At 51.4% G+C, this 12,173-nt stretch overlaps 1 protein-coding gene across 18 annotated transcripts in view; it reads left to right on the forward strand.

Annotated features, from left to right (window-relative positions):
• Positions 1 to 12,173, forward strand: part of SMCO2 (single-pass membrane protein with coiled-coil domains 2) — an 86,050-nt gene that overhangs the window by 32,440 nt on the left and 41,437 nt on the right. For 3 of the 18 annotated variants that reach the window (XM_051850892.2, XM_070049568.1, XM_070049570.1), the window contains 2 exons: positions 8,735 to 8,875; positions 9,482 to 9,596. In XM_051850892.2, the coding sequence (XP_051706852.2) occupies positions 8,745 to 8,875; positions 9,482 to 9,596 (246 nt within the window). In that variant the 5' untranslated portion in view covers positions 8,735 to 8,744. The other 15 variants (XM_070049565.1, XM_008259482.4, XM_051850896.2 and 12 more) reach the window with 14 other exon arrangements.

The following is a 12,173-nucleotide window of genomic DNA, read 5'->3' on the forward strand; positions in this document are numbered from 1 at the left end:
CCCAGATGCCCATAATTGCTGGGGCTGGGCCCTGCTGAAGCCAGGAGCCCAGAGCTCAGTCCAGGTTTCCCACGTGGTGCCAGGAACCCAAGCACTGGAGCCATCATCACCTCCCAGGGTGAGCATTAGCAGGAAGCGGGGCCAGAAGCAGAGACAGGATTTGAACCCAGACGTTCTGATATGGGGTGTGTATATCCCAACAATAGCTGCTTAACCCACTGCCCACAGTGCTGTCTATCCAGATACTTCCTTCATAGCACAAGGTTCAACCCAGCTTCCCTCCCTTCCCAGTCCTCCCTTGTCTGTTTTTCTTTCTCAAATTTAATTTCCTTACGAAGAAATTAAACGGTCATTTACAAAAGGGCTGGATACCAAGGGCTTCCTGCAGGTACGAAGACTGCTGCTGTCCACCTCCTACAGGCTCGGACCTCCACCCCCTGAGACTACATAAGCCCGTCCCCCAGGCTGTCGCTGCTGTTTGGGGAGGTGCTTTGTACACGGAGAATTCGTACATACTCGGAGTTCCCCTGTGAGGGAGATGTCCTCCCATTCAGTTGATGGGAAAAGTTGCACTCAGGTGGTCAGTAGAGTGCAGATAAAGAGGCACGTTCAAGTCAGGTCAGTGTAGCTCCTGGCTTCACCAGAATAGGAGAATAGACGGAGATGTTCTGGGGACAGGCGTCTGACATAGTGGTTGAGGTGCCGCTTGCAACACCGGCATCTCATATTGGTCTTGAGTCCCAACTCAGCTCCTGACTCCAGCTTCCTGCGCACGCGCCCGCCGGGAGGCAGCAGCCATCGTCCCAAGTACATGCACGGGTCTTTCCACCCACACCAGAGACCCAGATTGGGTTCCGGGCTCTGAGCTTCAGTCTGGCCCAGCCCTAGCTGTTGTGGACATTCGGGGAGTGAATCGGCAGATGGGAGATCTGTGTCTGAGTGCCTTTCTCTGTCTCTCTGTCATTCAAATAAATAAAAATTAAAAATGTGTCTGTTAGGAGCTCCTCCGAGGGAAGGTGCCGGGGAAAGTTCAGGCTCCCAGGAGAATATCAGTAAGCACGTGTTTGCGCCTTTCTGGGTTCAGTTCCTGAAATCCCTGTGTCCCGGGGGATGCCTCTTGCTCTCTTATCCAGGACTTAGGATTTGCTCAGTGATCAGTGTCCCTCTTGCGAGGAAGGTGTCACTTCACAGGACTGGCAGGGCCTCAGGTGGCCTGGTGGTGGGCACACGGGACAGCTGGGACCGGGGTGGGACATTACTGTGTTAGACTCAGCTGCAGGACCAGGAAAGTTGGCTTCCGCAGTGCTGAGAGAGCCTGGATGGGAGGGGGCGGCTTAGGAAAGCGGTCAAGCTCACACAGATTTGGCAGGGGGATTCCCCAGTGGCTGTGGTCTCTGCTGGTGAGGTGTGCTCCCCGGGGGGCCTGCAACTTCACTTGCACTTCTGTGAACTTAATAAAGATTTCCCAAGGAGCGACCCATGATGCAGTGCTTTGAGCGGAGAGATGAGCTTCGGCCCTAGTGTGAGACCCGAGGTTGCTACTCCGACCCCACCAGAGAGATTCGGTTAGTGGAGGCTCTGAAAATGCAAAGGTAGGCCCCGGTGGGTGTCAAGAAGCCCCAGCGCTAGGGTCTGTCCCTGCGAAGTTCACATTGAAGCTGAGCTCCTCCGGGCAGGAGCACCAGCGGTGGGGTGGGGCCAGGGGGTCTTTAAGAGGCAAGGAAGTTGTCAGGAGCCTCTGCCACCTTGCTGCCGGGCTGGGAGTGAGTGCGTTCCCAGCTTGAGGGGATGGATTTGCTCCGGGGAGAGCAGGTGTTCTACAGCGAGGCCGCTCCCCGTGCTCGGTCCCTTCTGCCTGCAGCCGTTCGTTCCGCTTCTGCACCTGGAGTTGAGCAGTGCCTGGCCCTCACCAGAAGCTGGTAGGAACACCAGGCTCCCTTTCTTTTCTTTTCTTTTCTTTTTTTTTTTTTGATTGATGAATTTATTTAAAAGGCATAGTTACTGAGAGTGAGAAGAGAGAGAGAGAGAGAGAGGAGACAAAGAACTCTTCCACCAGCTGGTTCACTTCCCAAATGGCCACAACGGCTGAGGCTTGGCCAGGCTGAAACCAGGAGCCTGGAACTCCATCCTCGTCTCCCACATGGGTGCAGAGGCCCACGCACTGGAGCCATCTTCCACCGCTTTCACAGGCACACGAGCAGGGAGCTGTGCCCGATCCGGCGCCCATACGGGATGCCAGTGTTGCAGGCAGTGGCTTAGCCCTCTGCACCCTAATGCCGTTGCCCAACACCAGGCTCTTGGAGCCCTAGACCTGTGAGTTAAAGGAAGCTCTTTCCCTTACATAGTTCGCAGCCTCACGTATTGTGCTACAGCAGCGCAAAAGGCACTAAGACACACACCATCCACAGCTACAATATGAACATGAAATGTGCTGTGGCGAGGGCAGCTGAGGTCTCAGATTTCAAGAACTTTTTTCTCAGAGGAAAGAGAGACATGAGACGGGGGTTCACGGCGATGGGGGAAGGGTTTTGGTTCTGCACCAGAGGAGCCAAGAGCTGCTTGCGAGGGACCAGTGCAGCAGCAGAGCTTGGGAATGTGAGTAGATGTAAAATGTCTGTTTCAGCCCAGACCGGGTCAGCTCTGGGTGGAACGCCGGCACATACACTCACAGAGCATTTTGAAAACTGCATTGCATTATGCCTGGGAACAAAGAGGAAGGGCGCTTAAGGAGGGAGGGGGCCCCACTTTCTCTGAGATGGAGAAAGGGAGTGGGATCAGTGAGGGAAACCACGTGGCTATTGTGAGTGGAGAAGAGGCTGCGGAGGAGGGAGGACCCCACCGGCCAGGCTGGCCAGGACCAGCACACGGCCATGGAGGTGGAGGCAGGCGAGGTCGCTGCTCCCAGCGGGGGCGGCAACCCAGTGCAATGGAAAGCAGCTGTGGGGGAAGGAAGTCTTCTGAGTGAGCGGCGAGGATCCCGGGTGAAGAGTGGCCGGGGTCAGTACTACTTAGGGGCACAGTCCCTAGAGGTGGTAAAAAATGAAATCCGGTAGTGTATGTGATACTTAGAATGAGCACCTGGCACGTTGGTAACCACAGTGAGCACCAGCTGCTCTTACTCCATTGTGATGTAACTTGTCCTAGAATTTTGGGATTTTTCTTAAAGAAACATGAAGTCACTTGGGACAGCGAAAGGTAGGTCATGATGTGAGGAGCAGCCTGAGGCTGAAGACTGGTCCCGCTCGCACTGTGTGAGGACGGGGGAGGTGGGGTCTGGGCTCCTAACTCAGCTGGGGGTGTGGGAAAGCCCGATAGAAAAAGTGTGAGGCCTCCAGATGTGAGCTGTAAGCCAATGAAATGCTCAGGGCGGTGAGGTGAACCCAAAATGCTCCCACGTATTGCAGCTACACAATACACATTCATTCTGTTCCTTCGACAACATTTAAAAATGTTATTTTAAAATTTTTCTTTTATTTGAAAGACATAGAGACACAGAGAGTGACCAAGAGCGATCTTCCATCTGCAGACTCACTCCCCTGTGCCCACTGTATTCAGGGTTAGGCCAGGCCAAAGTCAGGAACCTGGGTCTCCCACACGGGAGGTAAGTGAGGACTACATGCTCAAGCCATTACCTCTGCCTTGCAGAGTGTGCATTTATTAGCAGGAAACTGGATCAGTGCTGAAAGCGGGACTCAAGCCCTGCACTTCGCTGTGGGATGCAGGTGTCCCAAGCGGTAGCCTAACTGCTGTGTTACAGTGCCCACCCTCACAAAGTTTCCTGAGCTCCTACTTTCTGCTAGTCACTTGTCTAGTGCCAAGGGTACAGCAGTCAGCAAAATAGACTTTCCTTTCCCCATGGTAACTGAATTCTAGTGGGAGCACCTGCTCCCAAAAGTTCATTGTCCATCCATACCCTAAACTCCTTCCTTACATATTGTCAGTCTTCCCAGTGAACCAGTTAGTATGTATATTACTTCATTTTCTGTTGCTGTAACAAAATACTTGAGTCGAGGTACTTTATAGAAAGGTTTGTTTAATAGCATGGCACTGGTCTCTTGAAGGGTCCCCGGCAGCCGCAGGGAAAGGGAACTGGTGACATATGGAAGGGGTCAAGTGCATGGGGTGCCCTTGGTTTCTAACAGTTGGATCTTGCAAGGTCAGTGCTGTGAGAGCAGCGTGAATGAGTCCATGACTGCTTACACCAGGCCCCACCACAAGGGTTCCACTCCCTCAACAGTCACCATACTTGGAGACCAAGCTCCCAGCCCATGAGCCTCTGGGAAACACCCTCAAACCGTAGCAGCTGATATTATTAAATCCATCTTCAGAGAAAGAAACTGTTTTGTCCCAAACCTAAGAGCTGGAAAAAAGGAAAAAGCATGTTTTCAGCACAGACGTGATTCTAAGTTCATCATCTGTAGCTGCTTTGTGTTTTAGCTCTGCAGTACTGAATAAGTTTGGTAAAGCAATCTTAGGAAGGAAGGGGCTTATGACTTGTAAGGCTGGGATGTTTTGCCCTTCCCGTGGGCATGGAACTCCCCAAGAATGCTGGGAGAGGATGCGGTACGGAGGGAAACTTGGTACTGAAGACCTGGAAGCAGGTGGAAGTGTGCTGTGAAAGTAGAATAAGATGCAGGGTGGACTTTGAAGGACCTGAGGTGGGTGGCAGAGCCCTGAAGTGGAGGAGCAGCCCCAGTTTGCAGGAAGATTGCTGCTGTTTGCATGTTAAGTGCTTCCCCAAAGGCCCATGTGGTAAAAGGCTTGGTCCCCAGGGAGTGCTGCAAGGGATGATGGCTTCTTTAGGACTTGAGGCCTAGTGGGAGGTCCTTGGGTCAGTGGAGGCACTGACCTTGGGAGGTCGTTCTCAGGAGAAGGTTGCTATGAGAGGCTGACTTTGGCCCTACCCCCGTCTGCCTTCCGACTCTCCGTGTGATCTTTGCTCTGCGTGTGCTCCACCGGCCACCACGGGCCCCACACCAGAGCTAAAGCCTGCACCCTACCTTTTGGACTTTTGTGAGTGAAATAAACCTTTTTTTCTTAATTAGTTGCCTCAGGGATTCCATTAGAGTGACAAAAAGCTGATAGGAAGGCCAATTGCTTGCCCCTTCTGCTCCGTGAGGAAGGCATGGGAGGAGTCATGCCCTTCACTGAGCCTCTGGGGAGAGCCCGGTGTGGTGCACCCCAGTCACCTTTCAGAGGCAGTAGACAGGAGGACGGAGGGCTGGCCGGGAGAAGGATTGAGTTTCCGCGTGTGGTGAGAGGAGCGAGGCAGTTGAGACGCAGGCTGCAGGGGCGTGCCTAGAACCTTCCGAGAGGGAGTTGAAGGGCTGTGTGCCACATTCCGAGGGGAGTGTCAGAGCAGGAGAGTCCAACTGCACACCTCCCTGCCTCGGGGTGTGCTACTCTTAAATGGCCTCCTCTCTGCCTTTGCTGCTTCGGGAAGGAGGCTCCGCAGCCCCACGACTTTCCTTCCTGGAGAACCTCTAGTTGCTGGCCCGCTCGCTAAATGCAGAGGTATTTGTGATCACCCGGCTGGGAGGAGCAAGGATAGCACCAGGTATTGCACAGTTACGCCACCTCTTTGTGAGCTTGCCGGGAGCCTAGGGTGATGTCCAGTCCCTGATTATTACAACCATGCTGTGTTCCGTTTCTGAAACCCCAGATTATCCAGCTGTAGGGGACTGAAGACCTGGAGACTGTTCCCCCAGAATGTAAGTTAGAGATTTCATCATCTGTCTTTCAAAGTAATCAACTACGTTTCTTTCAACTAAAACTTACGCTTCTTTTTGACTGAAACTCAGGCTTCTTCAGACTTAGGTTTTCAAAAGTGATTATGAGTTCTGGGAGGACAGGGGAGGGGCTCACTGCCGTTAGACCAAACAGGCCTAGACGCCCAGGATAGACATACACGGGAATGAAGAATTGGGTTTGTTACAAGGCACATGCTGAGTGAGGGAGTCTGGGGTGAGGTCGAGATGCTGTGCGTTTAGCAGGCTCCCAGGTGGTGCACGTGGGGCTGGGGTGCGTCCAGGTCTTGAACAGAAAGGCCTTACACTGTAACCAGCTGGAAGGCAGCTTCCAAAGAGACATTGGTTTTGAGGGAAGAAGGGTGTTAGGCAATCTGAAGATGAAGTGAGATGACGGCAAAACGTGCCAGAATTTGCGGTGCAGATCATAATAAAACTCAGGGAAAATCATGGGTCATCTCTGAGTCTCATTTTGTTCTTCTAAAAAAGATAGAGATAATAATATCCACCTTGGTTGATCAACTATATGGGTTGTGAGGATTAAATGGAAGTGTTGCCATGTATGTAAGTATTGTTATTGTTACTGTGTTATTTGGCGTTCAGAACCTTACTAATTGCTCCTATTTCCAATGCTTTTATTTATTTACTTACTTATTTAGATGGATGATTGATAGCATTGATGAGTGTTTGCTGTTTACTTGACACTGCATTAAGCATGGTAAAGACTGGTTTACTACTGACAACTATAGTAATAATAGAAATACGAGTAATATTAACAGGACTAATGTTGTGAGTATGGAGGCTAGGCTGTGAACTCAGCCTTCCTCTCCACAATGCAAGCTTTTCTCACTGTCGGGCTAGATCCTTGTGTGAGTGCCTATAAAAAATGAGGATGAGACATTTCTCTTCATGTTACAGGAACCGGATGAGAAAGTATGTGAAAACCCCCTGTAGTCTGTTAGAGCCAAATGTAAGCCATCGTTCAGATTCTAATTGTCATTTGCAGTGTGAGGAAGGGTGTGGAGGAAGAATGTATGTGGGCGCTTGCATTGCAAGAAGCTGACTTTCTTGTAGATCATGCATGGGGAAGCCATTGAGATGGCAGAGGGCTTCCAAAACAGGGAAATTTTATTACTTGTTTCACATTCCAGTGTTCGGGCAGGAGAGACCCAGAATAAGGCAGATCTCAGCATCCGTTCACCTTCCGGAGCTCGTGATTGCCTTAATGATGCCCAGTGCCTACCAGGAGACACACAAAGCCATCAGACAGGAGCTGGGGTGGAGCTGGGCACGTCACAGTCTCCTTCCAGAAGGAGAGCCCAGGTTTAGTCTTCTTTGTCCCATTCAAAGCTGATGGAGCTGCTTTAAACTTTGTTGCAGCTTCTCCATCACCCACCTCCACTGTGGGTAAGCACACAGGTCAGTCCTGCTGCAGGGTGGCTGACCAGGTCCTGGGTTGCCCATGTGGCTCTGCTGTCTGTCTAGTTCCTGGTGCTTCCCTCCTATCTCCCCAGTCCTATCTCCCTGTTCCTAATCCCTGCCGTCTGTCATCCTTCCAGGAAAATCCCTTCCATCATTTCTCTTCCCTGTAGTCCACTCGGGGCCCTGAGGGCTAGGCCACCCTCCAGTTCCAGCCCAGTCTATTGCTGTCATTCATCTGAGTAGACCGAGACATCTTCTTCCTGTTAGGCACTGGGTGCAGTCCTTCCGATTTCTGACAGTAAGTAGCAGTTAGGTTTTGTGTGTGCCTGGAGCCTGCCTGCACCTCTCTCCCTCTCGCTGTTTCCTTTCCCTTTTATTTTTCCTCACTTCTCAAGGACTCTCAGCACCCACTCGTCTGCTCTCTGGTTAATGCTTGCTTGCCTGCCTGGAGTGAGGGTTCCCATTCTTGCGTGCTGATGCTGGTGTATGTGTTGCTTGACAAAATCTTTACTAAAAGCAAATTAAACATCTTCCCCTAAGTATTTACAGTCTGTGCTATATACACCTTGAAGCGGCAATTCACTCTTCTTTTTTTTTTTTTTTTTTTCTTGACAGGCAGAGTGGATAGTGAGAGAGAGAGACAGAGAGAAAGGTCTTCCTTTGCCGTTGGTTCACCCTCCAATGGCCGCCACGGCCAGCGCACCGCGCTGATCCGATGGCAGGAGCCAGGAGCCAGGTGCTTCTCCTGGTCTCCCATGGGGTGCAGGGCCCAAGCACCTGGGCCATCCTGCACTGCACTCCCTGGCCACAGCAGAGAGCTGGCCTGGAAGAGGGGCAACCAGGACAGAATCTGGCACCCCGACTGGGACTAGAACCTGGTGTGCCGGCGCCACAAGGCGGAGGATTAGCCTAGTGAGCCGCGGCGCCGGCCGCAATTCACTCTTAAGGAAGTATCCTGTATCATGTGAGATGCACTGAAAGTTACTACACAAGCTTGCTGATTATGATGTTATTGATCCTAACAAACAGTTAGAAATAGCCTGGTTGTCAGCAGTGGGAAAAGAGTAACACAAATGTCAAATTTAGAAACAAGCAGGAAAAGATTGGCAGTGGTTAAGTGCAGATTTCCTTGTAAGTTTTATCTCTGGTTATTTCATAGAGTACCAGTGATTTTATTTTCTTCTGTTTTTTCCATTTTTCACAATGTTCATATTGTTATATAATCAGCAAGAGGCTTTAAAAATGAAGCTTACACACACACATACACACAAGCTGACTGTTGAGTATTCCTCTCTGATCTTCCAGTTCAAGGATTGGCAGTGCCCCTGCAGCCTCACATGTGAGATGTGTCCTTGGGGACAGCCACACACAAGTCCTTCCTGTGTCTGTCTGAGCAGGGAAACCCTAGAGGTTACTCCGGGGCCCCTCAGACAGAATAGCCATTTTGGAAAGGAAGGGGTTTGGGTCAAACTCCCTGGAGGGGGCGAAGTTAGTTTGAAGTGAGCAGAGAGGGTGTAGTGGCCAGTCCTGCCATCAGACCCCTCTTGTCACCCTTGTCCTCGCAGTGCTAAGGAAATGGCTCTCTTGCCCACAAATCTGAAGGACGAGACGTCTCTGCCGAGGCAGACAGACGAGAAGGAGCAGCTGCTGACTGAGGGGATCGGAGGCTCTCTGCAGAAACACAACACAGCCGAGGGTGCAGCACAGTAAGTCGGGGCGAGCTCCCGACGGCAGCGTCTGGGGGCCCGTCCGGAGACTTCCGCAGGCCAGTGGGATCAGCCCATGAGGTTGGCAAGTTCAGGGTGTGAGCCGACATCCTTCCCTGCAGGTCACCCAGTTTTGGTCCCGGGAGTGTTTTCTGTAGTGAGCAACCGCGTGGGATACTAACGAAGGCTGTGATCCAGGGAATAGTCAGTCAGCAGGTGACGAGCAGTTGTCAAGACTCTAATCGCTCTTTGGGGAAATTGATTGCTTAGTGGCTTCCAGATCTTCACTCGCTAAAGATTTAAAGGGCTTTAAATACTTCTGGAGGAGAGGGAAATGCCAGGAAATAGTTAAAGCTTACTTCTGATGGGCACCTTGGCAGGCAGCAAGTGGTTGGCTCCCTGCTCCCACGTGAGAGAGCGGCACTGAGCTCCCAGTTGCTGGCCGCAGCCCAGCCCAGCCCAGCCCTGGCAATTGAGGGCACGTGGGGAGTGAACCAATAGAGGGAAGATCTCTCTGTCCGTCTGTGTCTCTCTGTCTCTCTGCCTCTTAAATAAAAATGATTCAATGAATAATAACAGCCTGTTTCTGGACTGTGTGGCTTGCAGTTTGCTCAGCGAAATGACCAAAATGGACCACTTCTTGGGCAGATCAGATGATGAGGACATTTTCTCTGAAGATCCTCACCCAGACGTCCCTCCCGAGGGCAACAGGAAGACATGGGTAAGAGAAGCCCTTGAATGTCGGAGTGCATGAAAAGAGCCGTGGGATTCCTCCTCCGGCGGGCAGGGTGGCCAGGTTCCCACGGGACACTGCCCTTCCCGCACGAGGGACTTCAACAGCCTCCTTATGGGAACAGTGTGCATCGTGCTATCATTGGCCTTGGGCATTCACCAAGTAATTGATATTATTTGCCTTAGAGCACATTGCTCTCCGTAAAATCGCCCCTGGCCTGCAAATTGCCTTCCAGTAGAATTCGTCTGTTTACCCATAATCCAGTCTGCATGTCTCGTGGCTCGGCCATCACTGGCTGGGGCTGCGTAACTCCAGGCTCCGCCCCGTCTTCGCCCAGCCTTCTCCTCTCTGCCTGTGTCTCTGTCTCTCAGGTTATTAGTCCCTGGCATTAGGACCCATCACGTAATCCAGGATGATCTTACCCCAAGATCTTTAATTACGTTGGTAAAGACTCTTTCCAGACTCACGAGGTCCTAGCCTTGGGACATAGGTGGATCTTGGGGCGGCCTTGAGCCCACCAGACTGTACGACCTTGGACAAATCATAAACTATGAAAGGTAGGGCTTCAGTGCCTGCCTGTACCTCCAGTCCATCCTGACAATGAGAGGCACCATGCACGTGAGAGCAGTCTGTAGTCTGTGGAGGTGAGGTGCTCACGGCGGCTCAGCCAATAGTGTACAGGGGTATTTCCACAGGAGCCTGATTGGTTCTCCTTCCTCCAGACTTCCTGCCTACAATTTTTTTTTTTTTTGACAGGCAGAGTGGACAGAGAGAGAGAGAGAAAGGTCTTCCTTTGCCGTTGGTTCACCCTCCAATGGCCGCCACGGCCAGTGCACTGCCGCTGGCGCACCGTGCTGATCCTAAGGCAGGAGCCAGGTGCTTCTCCTGGTCTCCCATGGGGTGCAGGGCCCAAGCACCTGGGCCATCCTCCACTGCACTCCCTGGCCACAGCAGAGAGCTGGCCTGGAAGAGGGGCAACCAGGACAGAATCCGGCGCCCCGACCGGGACTAGAACCCGGTGTGCCGGCGCCGCAAGGCGGAGGATTAGCCTAGTGAGCCGCGGCACCGGCCTCCTGCCTACAATTTAAAAACGGTTTGGCTGAAACACGGAAATGCCTGATCAAACTTCTTCACAGAAAAGAATTATCTCTCAGTGCACTTACTACAGAGTTTTAAGATAAATGATTGCTAATGTTACAGGCATAGAAATACCAGAGAAGACCAAAAAAATAGCAGAAAATGCTTTGAATGTTTTTCCTAAACAAGGCAAAGCATAAAGAAACAAAGATGGAAACATTCCGTGTCAAACTCGTAAACTGTCCACTGAGCTCTTTGATTTGAAGAAATGTAAATGAAAAGAGAATTTAGAGGAATTCTGCAATGATCAACCTATTCCTAGGTGCAGAGTTAAACATTGTTAGCCCTTGTCATATTTCTGTTATCGCTTTTCTTGTAAATGGAACATTCTGAGCCATTTCCAAGTAGGTCAGACGCTCCAGGACACTTCTCTGCTTCAGAAAGTGTCTCTAAAAATACTTTCTTCTACATGTGCAAAATACCATCACCATGTCTCAGAAATTTAGCAGTAATTTCTCTTTTTGGGGGATTATTTATTTTGAAAGTCAAGATGACAGAGAGAGGGAGAGACAGAGACAAAGATCTCCTATCCCCTGGTTCACTCCCAGGATGGCTGCAATGGCCAGGGCTGAGCCAGGTTGAAACCAGGAGCCAGGAGCTTCCTCCAGGTCTCCCACATGAGTGCAGGGGCCCAAGCACTTGGGCCATCGTCTGCTGCTTTTCCCAGGCACGTTGGCAGGAAGTGGGATCGGAAATGGAGCATCCAGTACTCGAATGGGATGCCAACATCGCAAGCAGCAGCAGCTTTACCAGAGTGCTGGTACGGCCCAGCAGTAATTTCATAGTGTGATCTAATATCCTCAGTCCTCCCACTATTCTGATTTCCTCGGTTGTCCCCCAGGAAGACTTTTAGAGCTGAATTTTTTTTAACCAGCATCCAAACAAGATGTATACAACACATACAGTTGTTTTATCTATTTAGATTCTTTTTATTTTATTTTATTTTATTTTTTTACAGGAAGAGTGGACAGCGAGAGAGAGAGAGACAGAGAGAAAGGTCTTACTTTTGCTGTTGGTTCACCCTCCAATGGCCGCTGCAGCCGGCGTGCTGCGGCTGGCGCACCACGCTGATCTGATGGCAGGAGCCAGGTGCTTACCCTGGTCTCCCATGGGGTGCAGGGCCCAAGCACCTGGGCCATCCTCCACTGCACTCCCTGGCCACAGCAGAGAGCTGGCCTGGAAGAGGGGCAACCGGGACAGAATCCGGTGCCCCAACTGGAACTAGAACCTGGTGTGCCGGTGCCCCAAGGCGGAGGATTAGCCTAGTGAGCCGCGGCGCTGGCCAATTTAGATTCTTAACACAGACCAGATTTTCCCCCTTTTCATCCCTCAAAACAGGGATTTCTTTGCAAAGACCAGAATAGTCATGGAGTCCGGAGTCCGTGGTCAGGTGGGATTCCATTCCTCACGAGCACCACCTGTAGGTGG

The sequence above is a fragment of the Oryctolagus cuniculus genome, chromosome 9 (genome assembly GCF_964237555.1).
Source record: "Oryctolagus cuniculus chromosome 9, mOryCun1.1, whole genome shotgun sequence".
Lineage (NCBI taxonomy): Eukaryota > Metazoa > Chordata > Mammalia > Lagomorpha > Leporidae > Oryctolagus > Oryctolagus cuniculus.